This window comes from Python bivittatus, unplaced genomic scaffold (assembly GCF_059951505.1).
Source record: "Python bivittatus isolate LINGU-HERP-01145 unplaced genomic scaffold, Pbiv_v1 ctg000610_np1212, whole genome shotgun sequence".
NCBI classification, from domain to species: Eukaryota; Metazoa; Chordata; class Lepidosauria; order Squamata; family Pythonidae; genus Python; species Python bivittatus.
This window is the reverse complement of record NW_028277088.1, coordinates 17065171-17090900: the sequence shown is the minus strand read 5'-3', so window position 1 is coordinate 17090900 and position 25730 is coordinate 17065171. Positions and strand designations below refer to the sequence as shown.

General features: G+C 39.0%; 1 protein-coding gene across 1 annotated transcript in view; it reads left to right on the top strand.

Annotated features, from left to right (window-relative positions):
• The window catches only part of GPR158 (G protein-coupled receptor 158), a 128845-nt gene that overhangs the window by 5193 nt on the left and 97922 nt on the right, over positions 1-25730 (top strand). Inside the window, exon 2 of the mRNA XM_088150527.1 lies at positions 18182-18287. Within this exon, the coding sequence (XP_088006653.1) occupies positions 18182-18287 (106 nt within the window). The remainder of the gene's footprint in view (positions 1-18181; positions 18288-25730) is intronic.

Here is a 25730-nt window from a genome sequence, read left to right as displayed (position 1 = left end):
GAGACTTTTATTCAAGGAGGGAGGGGAAGCAAACTTCTTACCCTTCCTTGTTTCTCCTTCTGTCTTGCCAGTGGAGATGATGCACTTGAAGTCTTAAGCTAGTCCATTATATATTTATGAATGGCGAAGCAGAGATGGCCATGCCTCAGATAAGTCCTGGAAATCTTATTAATCTGGCTGCAAGATGGGAATGCCACCCTCAAGTCAAGCTTAATTCATAAAAGTACCTAGACAAATTCAGACTGTTTTTTAGCAACCATATGGATTTGGTTTGCCATTCCCTTCTTCTGGGGTATTTTTTTAACTTCCAAATCTAGCCCATAGCCCTGGATTTCCTAGTGGTCTCCCATCCAAGTGCTAAACAAGGCTAACTGTGTTTAACTCTTTTTAAGACCAGCCAAGACATAGATGCCAATCAGCCATTAGCACACAGTGGATTGCTTTGTTGATGTAAAGCTGGGAAAGTTTTTTTTTAATTATTGCAACCAAGTAAAGGTACCATTCCTTTTGGATCAAGTTCAGTTCCTGGCCATATAATTTTCTTGGCAGCACTATGGTTATTAATGCCTCCCCTTTGATATTTTTTGACTTCTCAGCCTCATCTTCACCTCTAGGATTTCCTGATCCATTTTCTCATCCAAAGAATGAATCAGGGTGAATATGCTTAGGGATTTTTGAGATCCATCAAGTTAGGATTGGGTGCTACCCCCTGTTTAGACTAATCTTGTTCTACCCAAACTTAAATAAGTGAGTAAAAATAAGTGTAAAGAAAAATGATGAGTATCCTGCATTGCTGTTCGGTAGATATTCTAGAAAGAATTTTTGCAAATGCTCTGTCTGTTCCTAGCAACCTCATTTTTTTACTTGTGCCAGTGCTGGCATTACTATTAGGCAGAATGATATATTAGACCTATAAATGACCAATATACCATTTTGTTCTTTCCAGTGATGGCAAGTGGTGCAGCCATTTGTGAACTGTTTGCTACTGAAACTCAAGGGTACAATTTCTGGGAATTACAAAAGAGGGATTGGGGAACACATGCACTCTGTTCCTTGCAGGTTGCCCATCCCCTGGATTACAGAGAGGCAAATTTTACAATTCTTGGTGAGGCAAAGGGACATGCATCAGATTAGGTTAGTCTGTCCACCGAGACTGATGGATTCTACTGGATTCAAGACTGTTCTGGGAGATGTTTTCTTGAAGCTGGCCCTCACTCCATCAATGACATGATTGATGCACAGAATAACTAAGCCTCCTAGAAGCTTAGTACAGTGGCTGCTCAGTGCCCAGCTGTTTAGAGTGGCAGTGGACACTCTAAACAATGAGGGCAGACTGAGCCATAGCAGTGCAGGTCAAGAGACAAATCCAGCTGAACATAGTGGAAGTATCATAAGGCCTATGCTGTGACTCTCAGGGAAGAGCACTGTGTCCATGTAGAAACATGGAAGGACTGTTAGGCTGATAACCCAAGTTCTGACCAGTGCCCATATGCCACCTGAGCTCCATTTTGAACAGTTTGTGCCATTTTTTTCAGATAAGATTGCTTGGATTTATATTGGGCTAGATATTATTTGGAATCATGCCAGGTTTGGAGTTAATTATCATCCACACACTGATGATACTCAACTATACTTCTTTTCTCTGGATCCAGTCTTTGGAAGTCACCCCAGCCTCAGTAGGTATCCAAGCTTTAAGGAACTGGGTGTGGGAAAATAAGCTGAAACTAAAGTCAGGGCTTAGAGAGATAGAATTTAGATTTCAGGAGGTATTTCTGTTCTGGATGGATTTGCACTCCCCTTTAAGGAGAAGGTTGCCATTCAGATGTCCTCAAGGATCCAGCACTAATGCCAGACAGCCCAATAACATCAGTGGCAGGCAGACTTGCCATTTGCCCATTCTGAAATTATAAAAACATTCAGCTGATAAAGCAAGTGCCAGTCCCAGATGAGAAATCTGGCTTTGGTGACTCAAGCCTTGGATTGCTAGTGGGATAGCCCTTAAATTCTGTCCAGATCTCTGTTGGACCCTATGGAAAAAAATTCATTGAATTCTTATTGCCTTCTGAGATGCTACAGTCTAGGAGTGGGCTCAAACGTATTTATTTTTGCAAGGCCATTTAATTCCATAGTTTAAACCAGTGTTTCTCAATCTTGGCAACTTTAAGATGTGTGGACTTCAACTCTCAGAATTCCCCTTGAGGAAATTCTGGGAATTGAAATCCACGCCTCTTAAAGTTGCCAAGGTTGAGAAACACTGGTCTAAACTTTTATATTCTGTATCTGTTACTGCTGCTGCTGTTATTGTTATTCTTTTCTATCTTTTAATAGATATCATCTTTGTTTTTCTTATCCCTTGTAAGCCACCCAGAGCTATTAACAGCGTCAGTGGCATATAACTTTTCCAAATAAATAATAGGTAAGAGCATCTTCTCTGAATATTTGCTAGCACAATATTATAGCTGAATTGTAAACAGAATGTTCATTTAAGGTAAGAGAATCCATTCCCATTCTGAAAGTATAAAAACAAAGGGGGAAAAAAAGATTCCGGTGTCATTATATCATTACTATTAATCACCACACATGCCTTCAAAAATAGGCTTTTAATTTCTCTTTCTCAGTGTCACTGAATGATAATGATGCTTTTAAACATCTCCAAACTCCTCTGGTAAGTCTGTTAAGAGTAAAAGAAATGAAATATTTGTCTTTTTCTCCTTAAAAAAATGAGGCACTGAATCTTTCCCTCTGCAAAAAAGCCTCCGTGAACCATCTGTTAGGGGCATATTAAAATTCTTCCTGATTTGCTCTTTCTCATTTCATTGCTTGGAAGAAGAGATGTAACCTTTCACTAAATAAGCCCCCAACATTTGATATCCTTTCCAGCTTATCTCAGGGCTGCAACATGTAAAGCCAAATGTGCAGCACAGAGACTGTTTTTTCTTATTATTATTTTAATTTTTCTCTTTTCAAAGGGAACAAGCTGTCTTCACATTTAAGAAATAAATCGTAAAGGGCAAGGGTAGGAATATCTGATTGGTAAGAAACCAAGCAAGATTTATAATGCCCAGTTGTTTAACAGTAAGCAGCGACAAAATGAATCTTTGCTTATCCCCCCAGAGCATTGTTAGAATTCAGAAATGGGAAGAGGGGGAAGCCAGGAACTGGGTTATTTTGATCTTTTTTTGGTTCTGACCCTTGAAGCAAATTCATGGACTCTAAATTCTTCAATGCTGAATTATTTCATGTGTGCTGCACCTGGCCCTGTGGGACAGGTACAAGCCATGCAGTTCATCATTTAGTGCCACACAATGAGGAAAAAGCACTTAACTTCCCTTACAGTTTTTAAAAAGATGGATGAGCTGGTATTTGAAGAGGCATTCTTGTGGGTACTTTTTCTTAACTATTTAGGGCATTAAAGGTAGCATCCGTATTTGGACTGGGCCTGGAAACAAATAATCTCCTTTAGAGCTCCTGCAGAATGAGCAGAAGGTATGATCCCATATATTCCCTACTCCCGCTCTCTTTAATACAGCAGTGTGATGCAATGGTGAAGATGCTGGACCAGCACCAGGAGAGCCCCGGTACTAATCCATCATCAACTGCACAAGCTCATTGTCTGGGCCAGTCTTCTTCTCTCAGTCCAACCTTCCACAGAGAGTTGTCATGGCGATGCAATAAAACAGGGAGGAGCCCTATGAGTGCCACCTTGAGCTCTAGTGTAAAGGTGGGATATAAAGCTAGCCAATAAATAACTTGTATGCCTTAACCTTTTAAAGGGCTTTCATAAGGGACGCTTTCAGGTTATCTTCAAGGGCAACCTTATGGTCCACCTATTATATAATCCCGCTGGGAGCACCATGCAGAGCACTATGGCCCACTCTCTCTCTTTCCCCGTGAAGGGGTGCAGTGAGCTAGCCAGCCAAAAACACTTAGAGTTTTTGAGACTGCTCCCCAAAAAACCTCCTCTTGGCCTTCACCGCCATGACTTCACACATCTGGAATGCTTTTCTCAAGGCGAAGGGCTGCTGTTCACTCTCATTTCCCCAGGTGAAAATAGTTTGGTGTTAAATTGGCTCAATTTAATGAAAGAGACAATAAATTCAAGGCATTTATTTGTGTGAATGTAGGAAGGGTGAAATAAGAGGATTCAGTCTTCCCCGCATCTGACAAACCTTACAGTACCTACATACAGTAGTGCAACAAGAAATGTTCAATCTTTGCTGTGCTTCCCTGATGAGTAAAATTAGCCAAACAATAATAGGCAAATATACATACATACTGTACACACACACACATTTTAAACAAGCTCCTCTTATTCAATTACTGGGAGATCCCTAGCTATACTCAGGTCCATGTAATATATCTGAAGGCGTGTTAGAAACCAGCACAATCTCATTGTCAAGAAAGATTTCAGATCTGATGACAGCAAGGGGCCCCAAATGGTCCCTGGGGATTCCTTTCAGGTGAATATAGGCAGGTGGGTCCTAATTCATAAGTCTGTACCGCTGTACCGTACTTGATTACATTTATTTTTAGTGAAGGCTGCTATCCTTTCCAAAGGGCACATTGGGTAATAGTGTTAATGCATTGGCTCAGTTCTGATAGAGGGAGAGAATTATATTAGGAAAAGAAGAATTGCAGGGTGAGGAGAGCGATCAAGTCATATCCTCCATATGTCTTAATATAGTGGTGGCCAGATCATGGGGTGTCCCACAGCAGTTCCACTTCTGCACTGAGTACAGTTTGCCAGTGACCATTCATCTCTTTCCAACTAGAGCCCTAATTTATGGTTTCCATATCAAGATCCAGGCAGTTCAGTTGTTCCATTTATGCCTCGCTTCTCCACATTTCAGGGACTCTTGATGTTTTATGAGACCACTTTTTATTTTCCAGATTTTTATCATTTTCAAATATATGTGTATAATGGATCATACCTATTTAAGATATCAGAAGTTTCTCTTTTGAAAAAAATACACATATTGGGAAAGTAGGTAGGGGACTCAGCTTGAGCCAATAAGCAGCTTTTACTTCTAGAATTTAGCCATTATTACAATCATTAGACTGACACATTGTGTTGAAGGGGGGTCGGTGCCTAAGAAAATCCCTGCTGGATCAGTGGAGGAGGGTGGTAAATGGTCCCCAGATTAGTGTTTCTCAACCTTGGCAACTTTAAGATGTGTGGACTTCAACTCCCAGTGCTAGCTGAGGAATTCTGGGAGTTGAAGTCCACACATCTTAAAGTTGCCAAGGTTGAGAAACACTGCTCCAGATAAAGGCAGCAATGCTATGCTGTTCTACCACTTTCATCCTGAAGCCTGTAACCACAATTTGGCAGACAGCGTGCCTCCCCAGGAACATTATTGGCTGTGCCACAGGAAGAAAATTACTCACTCAGATGCCTACTGCTGATATTTTGAGCACTTGGTCAGCTGACCCACCAGCTGGTTGATAAGGCCGAAGCTGAGCAGACACAGGAGAGGAGGTGAAAGTTTTTGCCCAAGACCCTCTCAGATGTCATGATGCCCATTTCAAAAGCCCACAAAGACCAGAACTGTTCATGACTCAGAAGGAAAATGGAATGTGCAAAGCACCAGGAATTGTCAGAGCACATAGTCTAGATGTAGATAAAGATGTTGTTGGCCTTTAATAATATGCAAAAAATATCCAAAACATTGAAATGGTTGATAAGTTGTCTACTTTCCTCATTTTAATCTCAGTGAATATTATAGTTTGTGGATTTGCTTCAGGTATTTCACACAGGATGTGTATCGTTTTCACATAACCTCTAATACTTTATACAGTGTTATTGAAGGCACTGTAGATCTAGAAGGTTACTAATTGCTCCTCCCTAATCTAGGAGATCTGATGTGCGGATCGATCTTTGGCAGTTTGAAAGCTACATATGCTGAAATTTCTAACACCATAGAAGAGGACAGGGCTAGATTTCTAGGTTCCTAGTAGGTTTTCAGGCATGACAGCAAACTGTTCAAGCTTAAATCTCAAATCCATTGAGTGTTAATTCCCCACAAGTCAAATCCAAACTAGAGCATATCCACTAAACCCACTAATATCAGATTCGTAAGGACAAACTTGTAGGCTCAATTATTTCAATGGGTCTCCTCCAGTCATGGGGAACCAGTGACTTTCCAGTTTTCAACTACACTTCCCAGCATCTTCTAGGCCACAGGTCCACAACTCTACTCTTAACTTTGGTTTGAGCTTTGATCCAATTTCTGCTGTGCCCTGCAGTCATCTGTAGTGCTCTTAAAAATCTCAGCCTGAGCTGTAAAATAAATTTGGCAGGGCTCAACCCTGGCTATTCACATTTTAGCAACCAACCACTGCTTAAAGGTCAGTCATGATTTATTCTAAGCCAGGTTTCCAAAGCAAAGCATTTAGCTTGATTTTCTCAGACAAGTGTTCCGTTGTAGAAAATAGCCATGTTTTGATAAATTAATTCAGGTTGTAGCATCAACCTTCCAGATTACCAAGTGGGAGTTCATTTGGCCTAATCCTAAGCATGGTTACAGGTAGTCCCCAGGTTAAGAATGAATTCCATTCCCAAGGTCTGTCCTTAAGTCACATTATGTAAGCCGGAACAGTATTATTGTACAATACTGTATAAGTAGCATTGCGTAATAAACTCAAACCATTGTGTATTTAACTCAAATTTTGCTACAGTAGGCTCTTTTCTTAACTATGGGTCATCCATAAACCAGGTGTTCTTAACCCAGGGACTACCTGCATTTGGAAATAGGTCCCATTGATTCCTATGAGGTTTTTTCTTTGTAAACATGGGTAAACTGGCAGCCTTTTATGTGGATAGGGGCCACAAATGATGAATTATTTTCTTTTAAAAATTAAGCAATTCCATGAAGTGATGATATTTCTATTTAAAATGTGTTTTAAGTGCTCCAGCAGAAAGTAGCAATCATCTGGATGATTTGCAGTAAAAAGGCAATGGTTTCTGACTCCCAATTATTTAAGTATAAAAGTAAATATCTCTCTCTATTCACTTTGGCAGCATATATACTAAGTATGCGTGTGTGTGTGTGTGTGTGTGTGTATGTGTGTATCCCTATATATTCTGTATATTAGATAGGATAACTTTGCAGAAAACAGTAGTTGATCTCTATGTAAAAAGATTTGCTCGCAAGCTCCAGTGCTGGTTCTAAAAATAAATTCCCAGGCTGAACAGAGTTCTGATGTTCTGCAAGTCAATGTCCACTTTCTTGAACTACTATTTTACACATGGTTCTGGTTGAGAGATCCAAAGGTCTAAATAGAAAATGAGCTAGATCCCACAAAAGAGATTCTTTTCTAGGGAGAACAAACTGCATTCATCTCTTGCACAAATGTATTGCAAAGATTCCTGAAGATCTCAAAAAGATTCATTATGGCAGAAGGTTTTATGGGCCAGAACCCAATTCATTGGATGTGTGTGTTACCTTCTGTTGACAGAGGCACTTTTTTTAAAAAAATGTCAATAGTGCTGGCGAGAGATCATGAGATACAAGTGTTTCAGTCAGTGAGATACCTATGTAAAGTTCAAATGTATACAGTATAAGGATAGTGTGGCCATTCACAACACCAGTAATTAGATAAGGCAATTTTCCTGGCTCTGTAAAACAAATTTATTGTGCTGGGTCAATACCTTGCAGCTGTGAATAGTAATTGTGCGGTTCTTGTATATGTTTGAGCTTTGCTTAGAAATGAGCTACATGAATTTGTATTTCATGGCCTTTGGGCCACACTGTTGACCAGGGAGCAGCAACCTATGGTTTAAAGACTACATATGGCCCCTGAGCTCATTTTTGTGGCCTCAAGGGCCCCCCTAATCACAATATGTGTGCCGCAATTAGTAGCACAATTGCAGGGTTTCCCACACTTTGAAAGTCCAAAAACACATGAAAACTTTAGCATAAGCCTGAAAATATACCTGACAGAGTTTAAAACAGGAACATTCTCCCTGATCCAGGAAATAATGGAAAATCCAGCTGACCTACCCATTTTGGACCTTTGCCACATTGATGTGGCCCTTGTCCTCTTAAAGAATATAAAGATTGTCCATCACTGTAAGTGACAATCTCAGATTACCTCCTCCTTTGTGTTACTAGTCCATCTTTCCCCAACCTGGGTAGAATCCAGATGTTTGGACGCAACTCTCTGGATTCCACTGGAAACATGGCCATTCTTGAGAATTCTGGGGGTTGAAATCTAGATATCTGGAGAATACAACATTTGGGGAAGACTCCAATAGTCCAAAGGCATTGTGCAGTTCTTCCTGTGTTCTGTATTATGGAAAATAGCAGAAACAATGGGGACATAGTGGAGAGTTATAAATGGAAATAATTGTCTGGACCATTCAATAAAATTATGTGAATGAAGCAGAACAATTGGAAAGCTCAATAAAGGAACGGGTATCAAGTAGGTCAGTCAGGGACAGTTTGGCAACAGACTCTTCTGTTTGGGTTGGTGTGTGTGGGTCAAGTGGGTCAAGTGATTTACCCTAGGGATTGCCAGTTGCTACATTCAATTTTAGACACAGTTGAGTTTTCACTTGAAGCAAGACTCTTCTGTCCTGCCAGTAAGTTATTAGATTAATCCAAGAGGTTGTTCACATCAAAGATGATGTGGGAGAGTCATTTGGGAGAGTGCTGGGATGAGAGTCGCTGGGAGTCAGGTGGCATATAAATGTGATAAATTAGGATTAGTGTTAGCATTATATATTTCTTTCCATTCTGTGCCCTTTTTGTTTCCACCCCTCAAAGGGATCTTTCTCCTTTTTGCATTATAACACAATTGTTTTTCATCAAGATGGTATATAGAAGTGCATAATGGGTAGAAAAGTGATGTTGTTATTCCCCTTGGACACCCTTTCATTGCCTGGTGGGAAGTCCTCCGCAACATGAAAAGTGAGCTGTCCAATCCTGTGTGCAAGGCAGAATAGCACAGCTCTGGTATAGTATAAGTATGGTACTTAAACTTTAAAGTAGGAAGTCCTAAGAAGTCCCCTGATTTTCAATACTTATCATCAAGATGCTGTTTTTCCCAGCAGCTGATCAGATGCCTCTGAAACATTCACCAACAGGGCATGAGCCACTTTTGATACCCAACCAATGACAGAGAGAAGCATGGGACCACTGAACCCGGAGGAATCATCATGATCGGTAGCTGTTGATAGACCTATCCTATTCTTTGCTCCTTAGGAAGTGTGCTAAGCAAGTGGCCAGGGACTGCAGCAGCAGATCCCAGAAATTACTTACAGGCTATAAAAGGAAGTGCTGAGTTCAACTCCTACTTTAACTATAGACTGATCAGCTGGGCTCTGGGTGAACTGCTGATTTGCAGGTATCCAGCTGTTCTGTGATCAGCAGATTGCAATACAGATGTACCCTACTGTCTTGTACCGATTCTTCTGATGCCATGGATTCTGAAATGCCTGAGCTGTTGAATCTGCAATAAGCTGCTGCCAGAATATGAATTCTTATCTATGGGCATTGAAAATATTCATTACATTTATAATATTTTGTCTTAGCAGTAGAATACAATGTAAAAAGATGGGATGTTTATTACCCTTCAATGAAGAAAAATATTCTCTAGGATTGTCAGATGATCTACAATTACCATGATTGGTTTATTTATTTTATGACCAAATAACAGAGGTTTGAATTCTGCTAAGCAGCATTGTCAAAGTAGATAAATGTCAGGGTGATTTGATGTTGCTGACAAGCCAGATTTTAGTTATCATGCAGCTAATGTTCCATGTCCTTATCAAAACATCAGGACAGCACTGCTAATAGGACACCCACTTCATTTAGCAATTAGATCATTTTGTTTTTAATTGTCCTGTGCGATGTATACGATGTTCTCCCCCCCCCTTTTTTTTAGCTGAACTAATACAACTTTCCCCAACCTGGCACCCTCTAGGTATATTAGGTTTACACATTGCAGAATTCCCAGCCATCTGGCAATTCTGAGAGTTACAATCCAGCACATGAAACCTAGTTGGTATTCCTACCCTAATACAGTTCACAGGGTTGCCATTAGGTATACGGAGGTAGGTATGAAGACTGTGGATCTCCAAGTCAATGAACAATGCAGAGATGGATGGATGGATGAGTGAGTGAGTGAGTGAATGAATGAGCAGGTGGGAAGAATGAAGAATATAGGCAGCATGACATTTGTTCTCACAAACAACTGTCTTGTGCAAAGTTTGATAAGGATTCTCTTGGGATAATAGCAATCACTGGAATATATTCAGAGATGCTACGAAACATGAACAGACAGTGTTATAGCCCTTATGGTTTGTGGGCTTCCCAGATGCAACAAGTGGCTACTGAAGGAAACACATCCTGGACTAGAAGGCAGGATACAGCTTTGCTCAGCTGGTCTTTAGATTCAGAAATTACCATTTCCCTACTCTAGTTTCTGTAACATAAGCTTCCCCAGTACATTCTTTTGAACGATGCTTGGTTTTACAGTGGAAGCTACTTTTGCTGGAGTTCTCTTCAGATGCTCCCTCCAATTTTTTTTTAAGTGCATCCATTCCTTTTTTAACTTTCCAGCATCATGCGAGAGACCTTTTTAAATCCTTAGCCCCGTGTTTCTCAACCTCAGCAACTTTAAGATGTGTGAACTTCAACTCTCAGAATTCCCCAGCCAGCCATGAGAGTTGAAGTTCACACATCTTAAAGTTGCTGAGGTTGAGACACTGAATTACCCTTTTACATAAACGCTTGAGCTCCCTTTTCTAAATTCAAGATGTTTTTAAAATACACATAGGGTATAGTTGCTGTTTTGAATTACTGTATTCTGGATATTTATTCAGTTTGCTGTCTTTGGATAAACTGTCCAAGAACTGCATCATGAGTAGGTATATAAAAGAATCAAATCAGTTCCACAGGTTTGATAGTGGTCTGAACTGCAGAGAGAAGCCAACACAAGCAAATATTCTCATATCTTATAAGTCTGGCACAAGATGTAAGATACTGCTCTAAATATTATTGCCTAGAGCACTGTTCTTGCTGGTTGGGGAATTCTGAGAGTTGAAGTCCACACATCTTAAAGTTGCTGAGGTTGAGAAACACTGGCCTTGAGAGATCCATAATGGAAGGGAGCATGACTCTTCTGGGCTGGCCTCTGTGTCCCAGAGTGCTGGATGAGAGAGGTCAACTTTTTCTGATCAGGCTTCACTTGACTTTTGGATGATAAGTGAAATCCTCTATAAAAAATGTACGTGCAGTGGCACTTAATTAATAAAATACCATTTGTCTGGCGACCACCTATTAATTTAATAATTTCTCCCTTTTTGACATTGTTGTTCAGTTGCTTCCAAATCTTTGGATGGATGTCATTTTGCCCGGATTGTCAGTCAGTAACTGCTTCTTTGAGTTCCTGTAAGCTCATGCTTGTGTTAATTGTGAAGAATCTACCTACCTTGTTTTCTGTTTGCCTTTTTTTAACTATTTTTAATTTGCCCAAGCTTCAGGTCTTCTAAAAATGTTTACTTTCACTTTCTATTTCGTCTACTTCAGCATTTCTTATGACATATTCTCCATATGAGTTAAATGAATAAGGTGACAATATACAGTCATAGGTCACTCTTTCCCCAGTTTTGAACCGGTTAGTTGTTCCATATTCAATCCTGCTACATTCTTTTCATCATATAATTTCTTGCATAAGCAGATGATGCATTCACAATTTGTGGTGGCCTACCCAGTCCAAAGTTTGTTATCAATAAAACAAAAACAGGCCTTTTTTGGAACTCCCTTGATTTTTCCATTAACCATCAGATCTTAGCAATGTGATCTCAGCTGCCCTTGCTTTTCCTAATTCAGTTTATATATCTGGCAGTTCTTGTTCCATGTATTGTGGAAGTCTGGATTGCCAAATCTTTAGTGTAATCTTACTAGCATGAGAGATCAATGCAGTTGTTCAGTAATTTGATGAACATTCCTTAGCAATGTCCTTTTTTTAAAGTATCGAATATAAATGGATCTTCTCTTTATATATATATATATATATATATGTATATCTTTATTAAGATTTTAATAAAGAGAGATAAAAACTAACAGAACTAGTATTTAGAATGAAGAAAGAAGAAAGAAGAAAGGAAAAAGACAAAAGTGCAGAAAGAAGAAAGAAAGAAAGAAAGAAAGAAAAAGAAAGAAAGAAAGAAAGAAAAGAAAGAAAGAAAGAAAGAAAGAAAGAAAGAAAGAAAGAAAGAAAGAAAGAAAGAATAAAGAAGTAGCTTCCAATTTTTTTTTTACAGCAGATATAAGTATAAATGTACCTCTTACTCTATGGTTACAGGATGACTTTCATTTTTTCTACAATCTATTTTTTTCTAATCATCAAAACCATATATCATAAGGTCATTTTTTTCTGTTCCATGAAAAAAGCCTATAAGGGGTTTCCAATCAGCAATATACTTGGGTAATGCCTTTTCCATGACCAAAGATGTCAATTTGGCCATCTCAGCAAGTTCCATCATCTTCACCATCCATTCCTCCATTGTGGATAATGTCGAATCTTCCCACCTTTGTGCGTATAATAACTTCACTGCAGTTATCACATATAAAAACAAAGTTCCATGATTTTTTTCCAACTGTTTATCAATCATTCCCAAAAGAAAAGCCTCTGGTTTCAATTGTATTTTAATATTTAATATTTATATATTTAATATTTAAAATAGTCTGAATTAGTGTATGTTTTGAGTCCAAAAGTTTCTGGCTTTTTTGCACATCCACCAAGCATGATAAAATGTCCCCTCTTGTTGTTCATATTTCCAGCATAAATTTGAAGTTCTAGACAGTTTGTCTAGTGACATATACCAACAATACATCATTTTATAAACATTCCCTTTAAGATTATAACATAATGTAAATTTCACTCCTTTCATCCACATATTCTCCCACTGTTCCATTTGTATATTGTATCCAAAATTTTTAGCCCACTTTATCATGCATTCTTTCTCTTGTTCTTCTGTTTCAAATTTCAAGAGAAGTATATACATGTTAGCAATAACATGTTCATCATATGTACACAGTTCTATTTCAACTCAGTTTTAGACTGCTCAAAACCAAAATAGTTCTTCTGTCTGCTTTAAATCTTTCTAATAATTGTACATAAGAGAACCATTGACAAGCGTGTCCTTCAGCTACCAGATCTTCTCTTGATTTTATTTATATTCTCCTTGATAAAATTATAAAATGTCACAATAGGTTAGCCATTTGTGTTTACTTATCATTTCTCTTCTATAAAATACTTCTTGTGCTGAAAGCCACGAAGATATTCTTGGGCCCAACCTGGGTTTGTATCTGTTCCATATTCTCACTATGGCACGTCCAACAAAATGATTTTTAAAACCTACATCAACCTTAGCTTTGTCGTACCATAAATATCCACGCCATCCAAATCTCAAGTCATGTTCGTCTAACTCCAAAGGCCTTCTATTTCTCAGCAACATCCACTCTTTCATCCAAACTAAACAACAAGCTGCAAAGTATAATTTCAAATCAGGCAAACCCAATCCTCTTCTTTCTTTTACATCTTGTAATACCTTATATTTAACTTGTGGTTTTTTCCCCCTGCCACACAAATTTAGATATCTCTTTCTGCCATTGTTTAATTAGTACATCCATTGTCAAAACAGACAGTGTCTGAAACAAAAATAACATTCTGGGCAAAACATTAATCTTAATCACAGAAATTCTCCCCAGCAATGACAGTTGTATTTTCTCCCATCTTAACATATCTTTTTTAACTTCATTCCATGTCTTAACATTATTATTTTGAAATAACATACAATTCATATTTGTCATAGTGATATGCAAGTATTTTACCTTTTTCTTGATCTTAAAACCCATTTTATTCATCAATTCTGTTTGATCTTATATTTTCATATTTTTGTTAACATCTTTGTCTTCTTTTTGTTAATCTTGAAACCTGCTAATGCACCAAGTTCTTTTAATTTTCACATTAATATTTCAATTCCCTTTAAAGGATCTTCCAAAGCCAGCACCAAACCATCTGCAAAAGCTCTTAACTTGTAATTCTCTTTTGATTTTCACTCCCACAATCCTCTCGTCCTGTCTTATGTCTCTATTCAGAATTTCAAGAACCAAAATAAACAGAAGAGGAGACAGCGGGCAGCCCTGTCTTGTTCCCTTTCGTATCTCACATGGTTTTGTTAGATCTCCATTAACAATAATTTGTGCTTTCTGTGAAGTATGAATTGACTTTACCCATTGTGCAGAATTCTCTCCAAAATTAATTTCTTCCAAAACTTTAAATAGAAAAGTCCAATTCAAATTATCAAAATAAATGGATATTTACCAGTCCCTCAGCCACTGCTCTGTTTTCCATACCTGTTTGCAAACAACATGTAGTATTTTAAGTGCAACTTTCTATAAAGTTTTAAACAGTTCTGCTAGTATTTAATCATCTCTTGAAGCTTTGCTAGTACCAGTATTTTCTGAAGCCCATACAACTTCACTTTCCACAATAAGTGCTATAGTTCAGCAATCAAACTTCTGTACTCATTGTTGATTTAGGGATCTTTTTTGTACTGTTCTTTTGTATATTCATGCCAAATCTTTATGTCTTCTTTCTAAGTAGTTTTTGTCTTCTTTATCTTTTTTTATGCCCATATTTGCATAAAAGTTGTCCTTGATTTCTGTAATTTAAAGTAAACGTCTTGTCCTTCCCAATCATTTGTTATCCTCTTCGCATTGCTTATTTAGATATCACTCCTTGTCTTTTCCTGTTCTTCTCCAGAACTTAGCATTTAGTTGGGCATATTTTACTCTGCTTGCTTTCTACTTTTCTTAGCTATTTCCAACCTGACAGCAGACAGCCATTTTGACTTCTTTTGCTTTTTATATTTTGGGATATTTCTGTTTGGTTCATCTTTAATGACATCATAAATTGCACTTCACAGTCCTTCCAGCACTCAAGTTATCAAGTCTAATCCATCAAATCTTCTTTCACCACATCATCACATTAAACAATACAATTTAGTGGTTTTGAGAGGCTCTAAGACTTTGAGGAGCCTCATGTCCTACACCTATGAAAGGATGTTTTGGTTAGATTCATCAGGACTCTTCTTGTGTGTTTAATATTTGCTTCTTGCTGGCTTGGCTGGCTGGTTGCCTTCTGAAACATTACAGGTGGTACCCCGGGGAAATTCTCTTGACAAACAACAAGTAGAGACATTAAATGCATTGTTGTTTGTGTTTCAGGGAAATTCCAGAGAGATCATTACCCATTAGAGTTAGCTGCTCTCCCATTTGTGGAATGTTATTTGGAGAAAGACTCACCTAGTTCCCAGTTCATTTTCCTTAAGAAGATAGGAATTGCCTTCTACTGAATCAGTCTATTGATCATGGAGTGCAATGTCCTTCTTTTGGGAGATGCAAAGGACTTCCTTTATACAAATATGCATTCTATCTTTTCTAAGATGGTTTCATTCTCTCTGGCCTTTTATACATTGCAGTATTTTAATTTCATGTTATATCCAACTCCATTGAATGGTTCCATCTCCCTTTCCATTTTATTTCTTAACTGACTTTTGCTGATGTCTGTTTTATCCTCTGCTGCTGCATTCTCAATCTGATTATCAGCTGCTATATTTTGTAAAATATATTTATTTTCAGTGTTGTACATTGCTTAGAGATCAGTATTTTATATAATAAGTAATACAAAATAGAAATGAATTTCATATGCAGTTCCTTTGTCACTCCTGAATGAATATCGTGTGAGTCTGGAGATCTTGAAATCTCCAAGCGTGACTTTCTCTGGGGCACTTGCAATATGTGGAGCTCTTCTGACCAGTTGTTCCTGTTGGTATCTACCACTAGGATGGGAGACAGGAAAACCAGAAAGAGATCATACAAGCTGGCATAGGGTCCAATCAAAGTTAGACTTACATGGATGTAATAGAGATAAGGAACCATGTAAAATATAACTATAAGAGAAAGGTATCTTATTGTAGCAGGGAAACCAAGTGTAGTGCCTCCTGACTGAAGCACACAAGTAGTAATCTTCTAGTTGTATCCTTCAGGCGCTGAAGTTCATTTCCAGAGAAATCTTCTATAAACTTGGCTTTATCAGAAAGATTTCAAGGCTGACTTTCCAAGGCATGGAACAGTCCTGAGAAGTAGTTTATTTTTTAATTTGCTATTTATTGATATGATTTATATCCTGCCTTCTGCTCATAGGACACTGTTGAAACTGATCTAAATATAGGAGAAGTTCACAAGCACCAAAGAAAGAAGGAGCAAACCAACCAACCAAAATTCTCAAGAAAAGCTATCCATTATCTGGACAGCCACAAAGAGGAAGATGGGTGGTGGGAATCATTATACAGTGTTGGATCAAGTGTAGTAAAGCAGACCTTGTGAAGCTACCAGGGGTAGCATGGAAGTTGAAATAAGGAAATGGCCTCTAAGATGTAACTCATGCTGAGACTATGAAGAGCTTTTGGATTATAATGGAAGCATTGATGGTTTCTTCCACAGTAGACTGACTGTTTCTCTTATCCCCTATTGTTTATTCTCACTGACAGCAGTTTTCTAGCATCTGAGGGTGAGGTTTTTCCCATCAGCTTTTATTTTATGTGTCAGCAACATGGTTCTCCTTTGACATCATGCAACTTTTCACACCAGAAATCTGAAATCTTGGAAATCTTTAATAGTTCTCATGGGAATAGGTTGTGGATTCCTGCTCTAATATGAACGCTTTCAAGCTTGGGGTTGCATAGGAGGCCTTTTGCATGAAAATGGCATGTGATATTATTCTTCCTAAAAGGGAAAGGCCATAGAGCTATGACTAAGCTATTATTCTTCAACTCTCACTTCCATATTCTCTCTATGTTGGATGCTACAAACTCATATGTCCATTCCAGGAAATTGTCAGGGGATATATTTTAAGCCCAACAGCCTTTCTAAAATTTAAAAGAAGATAGAAAAGATCACCTGGGACAGTATACATTTTAGAAAGTAAATGCAATTATTTCTGCCTATAGCAAGTATTTCTTCCAAGGTAGGAAAAATGACAGTTGAACTTCACACTGATCAGCATTCATCTCACAACTAACTCAGTGAAAGTGAAATGTCCAGATTTGTTTTGAACAGGATCCATAACAGAATTATTTTAAAGCTAGAAATAGTTGATAGGTGGCTACTTGCAGCCTGACTGGATTGATAGTTTATGGTAGGTCATAGGTGTTTTATTGCTATTTAAAAATAGATGTTATATTTACAGTTCCCTTTTCCTTTCATTTATCCTCATCTGTACACCAGGCTAGCTTTCCAGTACCAGGTATCTTTCAGATGTATTGGATTACACCTCCCAGAATTCCCAGCCAGGCTGGGAAAGCTGATCCAATCTTCTTGAATGAGGATACTCTCTTTATTTCCTGGATAAAACTGTTGTAAACTGGGCTGAACCAATGGGACAGAATGGGATTTAAAAACCATCTGCAATTAATTAAATAATTCTGCCCTAGTCAAGGACACTATATAAAGGGAGTTAATTCCATAAGCAATATCTCTAGCTATGCAAAAAAGGAGAGAGTGCCTGAGACAGATCGTTCTTTGACATAGAGAGGGCCTGTTCATAAAATAAAACAAATAATTCTGCTCCAACTTCTTATGATTTTAGGATGACTCAGGAGAGTCTATGCTGGAAGTTTATTCTGTTCCTTTTGGAGAGAAATTGAATGATGGCACTGGATGAATTATTATTATGAATTATAATTATCACCTTATGGAGTAGATCAGCAGTCATTACATAGCACCATAAATTAACGCAGTGTTCCCAAAACTAATATCCCCAGAGATATTGGAATATATTTCCCATAAGCCCCAGCTAGCATGGCAGCTCGACTGGGCACATATTATGGAAGATACCACCAATAATCTGAAGAGCACCAAGTAAAAGAAAGCTGTACTATGATATACCAGCCAACTAAAATGTATCCTTTCTTTTTCTGCCATTAATATCTAGTACAGTTTTGGCACTTGTAACTAGATTGACTTAATGAGATGCTTCATTTCACTAATCATACCTTCTCAGAAATGCTCTTAAGATGGAGAACAGCTTTTTTCTATTTCTTGCCGTAAAAAGGGAAATGGTATCCTGGCCTTATGCAAATTAATCTTCTTTCTTTTCCTTCCAGGGGTGTTGTGAAAGTCGACATAAATCTACAGAAAGTGGACATTGATCAATGTTCAACTGAAGGCTGGTTTTCAGGAACTCACACATGCAATTTAAATAATACTGAGGTAAGAAACTATATGAAGAAATTTTAATTATCATGAATTACAATGCATTCTTCCATGTTAAGTTTTAAATTGCATGAGGGCTGGCAATATTCTCAGTCAGTCATGGTGGAACCTCCAAATTAAATAAAAAGTCATTTTAAAACAATGGTCAATGGCCAAAGTTGGGACAAGATTTTGAGAAAAGTTAGCATTCTCATATAATGTTGTGTGAGATTTCACATTCTCATGTGAGATCTTGGGTGAGAGATTACCAAAAATCCCATGACATCAAACTCTTTCTTTAGGTTTTAGTGGTCTGAAAATCACACATTTCCTGAGTCTGGTGGTGGAACAAGTTCTGTTCCCAGAATTGCTTTTGGTCAGACCTGAGTACTATGTCAAGATGATAAATGAACTGGTTCAGGAAAGGGCAATGGGGATGAAGAAGGGACAAGATATAAAATCCAGTGAGAGACTGAAGAAGGTGGTCCTAATCAGTCTTGAGAAGAAGAGCGTATTCTGGGATATGATAGCATATCCTACTGAAAAGATGTCAAACAGAAGGATATCAAATTTTCTTCCATATCATCCTGGACTACAGGATACAGAATAATGGGATTAAGTTATTTGAAGCCCAATTCCAATTGTGTTAGGGGGAAAAAAAAAACCCTATTAAGAAGAGCAGTTTGTCAGTGCAACCAATCACACAGAGAGGTGATAATTTGTACCTCACTAGATATGTTCAAGCAGAAGCTAGATAGCTATTGTTGGGGACACTCGAATTTGGATTCCTGCACTGAATAGGGGTTGAGCAAAATGACCTAAATGTCCCATTTCAACTTTGTGATTCTAGGACTATTCTAGGACTATAGAATCATTGTGTTTCATCTTTGGGTATTCTATATCCTTATTTTGTGATATTACCTTGGAAACTCGTTGGAAGAGCAATATGCCAATGTTGGAAGCAAACAAGGAAAGGCACAAAACAACATAAGATTTACTTTTCATCCTGTGTTCCCTTTTTAAGAAGAGACCTACTTCCCTCATTTGCTTTATAGGTATGAGCCCCACCAGAATCTACAATCTTCCACACAAACTATTTTTCTATTTTGTGTCTTCTATTACCAAATGTGTGTTTAATACTAAACACTAAACACTAAATTGTGTTTAGTTGGTGGAGAAGTGGGACAGGGTCCTCAATGGCATAGGAGTTGGTAACAAAATATCTATGGATGCTGGGGTGCATGGCAGATGCCCAAAGATGCCCTATACCCCTCAGGTCATTGGTCACTAATTTTGAAATATGTTTTAATTTATTCTATTGCTGCATTTCTTAAAACAGTATCTTGCTTTGAGGATCTGAAAGATATAACAGTGATTTCTAAAATACATGGTGTATGCAAGTAAGAGAATGTGGGAAATATGTGTTTAATATCCAAACCCAAATTCTGTTTTTCCCAACTGACCTTCTGTATTGATTACCATGGGACTTACTCCCAGGTAAGTAAATGTTTAGACTAGAGGAACCTCATGTACTTTGGTTTTTTGGCTTTGTTTTGTTTTTCAGTGATTTTTGTTTTCAATCCCGCCCCGAAACCCTTTGCTACAGGGTGGGTTTTAACTATTTCCATGAATGAACAAATAAAGCAATAGCTTGGGCTTTGTGTGTACTTCAGATGAACCTATGTGACACATTTGGATACCGAACTGAGGTTAGATATTTATACACATTAATACCGTGCTTAACAATGTCCACTACATTTTCCACAGCACAGATGTTGGTATAAGACCTGTACAGCTAAGGAGGGTTCTGGGAAGACCTTTATCTGCTTAAGAGGTGTCTGCAGGTACAGTCACAAAAGTCAGGATGGCAACCGCAATGGTGCAATGGAAGCGCTGCCTGTTTTTTATAGGCACTGCACATGCAACACGCATAAAAATAGGCAGAGCTTCATTCACACCATCATGACCACCATCTTCACTTTTTTGACCATACCCTGCAAACCCCCTGGTTTGGAGGGAGGTTTAATATAGGAAGAGGCTGGTTGTCAGAATGTTGTACGCCACCCAGAGTCTTTCTATTTAATTTATAATATACAACATTTATATAGCCGCCCACTTGCTGGTCAGATGGGCGGCTATATAAATTTTATAAATAATAAATAAATAAATACATGTGTCACTTACTGCTGTTTAGAGTGAGGGCACAAAGAACCATACCTTTGCAGTAGTTTCTTCAAAGATATTTTTACGAACCTGGGGGAGGATGTGTGAAAGGAGAAAACATCTACTGATGTAGGAGTGGCAGCAATAGCTGACTTTCCATGCTAGTCAGTTTGAATTCTTCCCCCCTTGCTCCCAAAGCCAAATCTTTCCACATAGTCAAAGTTGGTGGGTGTTTTGTGTTTTGTTTATTTTTCTTGAGTGTCAGCTCTCTTATAACTCATTCAGAGCCTTGCATAAAAAAAAAAAAGCACTTTACAGTTGGTTGGTAAATAAGCGTTATTTTCAGCCAGAATATTGCAAAATGGGAATGAAGAAAACACTGTGCACTTTCTGTCCATATGGATGTCAACTGCTGCTCCCAGATACGGGCTGCAAATCTCCAGATCACCACAAGATGGCAGGAATGATACATACAAAACAAACTCTTTGCTGTCATCAGGTGATTGTTCAGATTTTTGCAGCCCAGTTCTGGTAACCTTAATATCAGCTATGAATTTGTAAGAGATTCTTGTTGGTAACTGATAGGGCTGCTGGTCAACTGCTGCTACATTAGCTTAACAGCCCAATTAATCAGTTTTTGTTTTATCAGTGAAAAGTTCAAAACAGGACACTCTTTTCCGCAACTGAGGCAAGAAATCTCTTTCATTGTCTTGAGTTCACTAAACCATTAATATGATTTGTTTGCTTTTGCTATCGGATACATGAACTCCCCCATTACAGTTTGGTGTTTCATGTGTCCATTGTGGCTTGTTGACCAAAACATGGTTTCACAAATTTTTGGCTACTATTATATGTGCAAGCAGCCTCAATCCTGATAGAGATGGTTCCCAAAGTTTGGAAAATATTATATTCCTCCAGCAGAGAAGAGGAGACAAGCATTTTGTGGGTGGAAGATTTGTATGAGGGTGGAAGGAAAGAAATGTAGGAACCATCATACATGCAAAGGGTCACTCTATCTAGGAATCTGCTGGGTTACAGGAATGACTCTTAGAGATGATTGGAACAGCTTTCTCCATTGATTGGAGCTTTCTCCATACATGCAAAGACTTCATATCTCTTCTCAAAGGAATCTGCTCATCAATCATACAATCCTTGGAGCTCTTCACACCTTAGGGCAGTGTTTCTCAAACTTAGCAACTTTAAGATATGTGGACTTCAACTCCCAAAATTCCCCAGCCAGCATGGAGTTGAAGTCCACTGCCTTAGGAAATGGGAAATGTGTAGTAATACTGCATATACTGTGGATCTTGGGTACTTGCCCTTCTCACTCAGGGAACAGACAGACTGCAGAGTCTATCAAAGAGATTGCTTATGAGAAAGTGCAGGGCTACCAGTGGTCTTCTTCCAGGAATTGTGTAGACATGCCAATTGAATAAGGATGCCTTTATGTGAAGTCTAATCACCAGTCACCTGGAGCAGCACTGACTATGCTTCTGCCTTGTGGAAATAAAAAATATAATACTGACTTACTATGCATTAGATCATTATTAGATCTAAATCCTATTTTCCACTAGAAATTAAGAGCAGCATATTTAGCATTCTCCCACCAAATTCTTCTATACAAGCCTGTGGGTAGGTGAGACTAAGAGTTCCTAGCTCAAAATTACCTGGTGGGCAGTTTCTCTAATTCTAGTCCAACATCTTAACTACTATGCCATACTGGTCCTCTCAAGAGAACCAACTCTGCCCTTTCCTAGGCTATGAAATGGCAATCCTGTTGAAGGTCTTGCTTTCTTAAAGATAACCCACTGATGAAGTACCATCTGTAGCTGCAAAGTATCCCGTTCCTCCTTCCATTCATGAAGCAAATTTGGGAGGTTGTGGCAAATAGCCAATGATGAGAAAACTAGACTGTTGTACTGCTACCCTAGAAACCAGCTCTTCGTCTCTTCCATTAACACAAATCTGACATTGCGTAAGTACTCCATGTAACTGGCTTCTATAACAAAACCTGTGTTGAGGGACTCATGCAAATAAGAATAATAGCATGAAAAGCAAAAGAAAGCAGCAAGGTTTTGACATTTAACACATTTAATGAATGGCAGTGTGGCTGGTGTGCTGTTCGCATTTGGGACTGAGTTATGAAAGCCCAATTGAGGGTGCCAAGGGGCTAAGTTTCTATTTACACTCTTGTCAGAAAGAGCAAAGCAAGAAGAAGTAGGTCACAGTGACTGGAAGGTTTTGTGTGTGGCAGTTGGGGAAACGGTGCTGCGCGTTGAGCAGAGAAAGGGAACTAAAATAAGAAGGGAGGGAGCATTCAGCAGACAAACGAAGGCGTGCAGTGAGCCTTTTTAAATTTAGAAGGAAGCTTTCCTTTGGAGATGGAGATGAGCCGAATGATAAATGGAGTGCAGGGCCTTGTATTATTCTTAGTCTGACAGTCAGACTAAATGTGATGTGAATCCCAAAAAATGGCAAAGGCATACCGATTTAGCTAGTGAGCCTTCAAATCCAAATTGGGACCCACCTTTCACCATTGGGCTTGCCTTAACCTTAATGCCTGCTATTTGTACTAGAAGGAAAATGGAAACAATTCCTTCCATAGAAAAAACAGACATGTCCCAAGAGGACCAACTCCTAACTTCCTTCTTAAGCCCAGCCCTTGCCAGGATATATAGTCCAGATCGGAGCCTCCACATTCAATATTTACTTTAACAAACACAACAGTGAAGCTTAGTCTTGTGTTAACAGACCCAGTGCAGTATAATTAAGGTATTCAGTCCAGAGGAACATACATTTAAGGTACAACCTGTGAACAGCAGGGGGCTCCCAGTTCAATTTTTGCATCTCCTCCATATCATACTGCTGACATTTCTCCTGATTTCTAGTGACATGATTGTTTGCTATTTTTGTTTCGCCCTGAAAATAGTCCAAAATAGGGCTTTTAAGTTTTCAGAAAATGCAACACATCTATTTTGCACTTAAACTTCTCAGCCTCCCACCAAAAAGAAAGAAAAAATGGGCTGAAAAATGTCAGCCTCTCCCTCGGAGACACCATGACATTTCCAGATGTGCCCCTGGGGCCATGGAAGCAGAAAACTATTAAAGATGGAAAGTTTCCCAGCCAGAAAAAAAGATGCCCATTTCTGGCTTAACTGCCACTCAGCTTAAAACTTTGGATATAAACAAAAACATTTACTTCAAAAGGGCCGATTTATAAATGTTAATATGCCGAACGTGCCATAGTTGATTTCTGTGTATGTGTATTTGTTTCTTTGCACTGTGATCTCTACATATGTTAGGGATATGTGAGAAGATTCATGGGAATTGATTGCCATTCCATATTTTAAGCAAAAAATGTAGATGTCAAATCAAGTGCCACAATTCACTGAACGCTATCAAGATGCTAACAAGATTTCAACAATATTGGCATAGAGTGGTTTGTAGTCATTCCTTCATATAATTTCCAGTGTAATTACTTTGAAGTTTGGTTAGTTCCTTAGTTTACTATGTTATCAATTATCTCCTGTTCCTTCAGGTTCTTAAAGAGATGCTTTCATCTGGCATTACGCAGCTTTGTTAAATGTAAGTGATTAGACATTTAAAAGGCAGGTGAATCATCTTCTAAGATTCTACACTGGATGACAGCACTGAAGCCAGAACTGGCATCTTATTGTTTTCAGTTTTGTATTGCTATACTTGCTGCTGAATGCAATAGAGCAGGGCTCCTCAACCTTGTCGACTTGAAGATGTGTGGACTTCAACTCCCAGAATTCTGGGAGTTGAAGTCCACACATCTTCAAGTCAACAAGGTTGAGGAGCCCTGCAATAGAGACCTAAGATGAAGATTCCACTGGGACCAGGCCATTGCCCATACACCAAGGGCATGTAGGATCCCCAAGTGCGGCTGCCATCTACAGCAGGGTTCCTCAACCTTGGCAACTTTAAGATGAGTGGACTTCAACTCCCAGAATTCCCCAGACAGCAAGGCTGGCTGGGGAATTCTGGGAGCTGAAGTCCACCCATCTTAAAGTTGCCAAGATTGAGGAACCCTGGTCTACAGTATAGGAAAGAGGAAAGAGATATCAGGACTGTTGGTGTGAGAAACAATGGTGTGTATGGGGATTGCCCTGGGTGCTTCTTGTCAGGGATTCCTTTGTGTGTGTGTGTGTAAAAAGTCAAGATGGCTGCAACTGAGCAATCAAAGTTCCACCCCTTTTTAATGTGCATGACAAGCATGATGCACATATCAATAGAGTGGGGCTTCATAATGGTATGTGAGAAAGACCTTGGGAGACTGGGCCAAGAGACATTGCCAAGGGAACAGTCATATAAGAGGCAATGTAGCCCGCAGCTGGATAGTGGGTGGGTGTCAGGCCTAGCCCAAGGAACTCCAAGAGACCATGCAAATTCAGTCCAGCTATGTTTATTAGCCACAACCTCTAGCAAGAATCTTCCCAGACTAAAACCCCAGTTCCCAAAGTCCTCCAGCCACAACAGTGTGAATTCCTCAGGGAGGTGTCAGTCTCATCCTTTTGTTCCTCCCACACGGTTCCGGTGAGCTAAGAAAATGCTTATCTCCCTGAGCTTGGCCTTCATAATTCCTTTCCATCATAGTGGGGCAAGAGGCTCATAAGAGACCCTCCCTAGTTTCTTGGGCTGTAAAAGAGATGGGGGGGAGGATTGTACTTTCAGACTTGCAAGATTGATGTTGGCCTCCCAGGGTAAATCAGATAGGAGTCACAACCAGATGAGTTAATTCTACTTTATTGTAAAGCTACATTGACAGAATCTGGCAAGTCTTGAAAGTACAATTCTCCCCCCCCCCCCATCTCCTTTATAGCCTGACAAACTAAGGAGAGTCTCTTATGAGCCTCTTGCCCCGCCCACTATCCAGCTGCAGGCTGTGCTGTCTTTTATATGACCATTCCCTTGGCAGCATCTCTTGGCCCAGTCTCCCAAGGTCTTTCCCACATACCATTATAGGCTTTAATTGTTCAGTCCTGGCTGCCAACTTGATTCCCTGCACCCACTTATGGATACCCCTGCTTCTTGCTCACACTCTCCTCCACCCTGCCGTTCCACTGGTTCCTGTTCTGTACATATTAATACCTTTCTTATTGTATACACTTAACTGAGTGATTGGAGGCAGAGGATGAAAATATCCGCCATGGTTTGAAAACAGGTAATACATGGATCCATGAGAGCTAGTGCAATGAAATGGTTAAGATGTTGGACTAAGAGCAGGGACAGCCAGATTCTAGTTCCCCTTCAGCCATGGAAGCTCACTGGGTGATT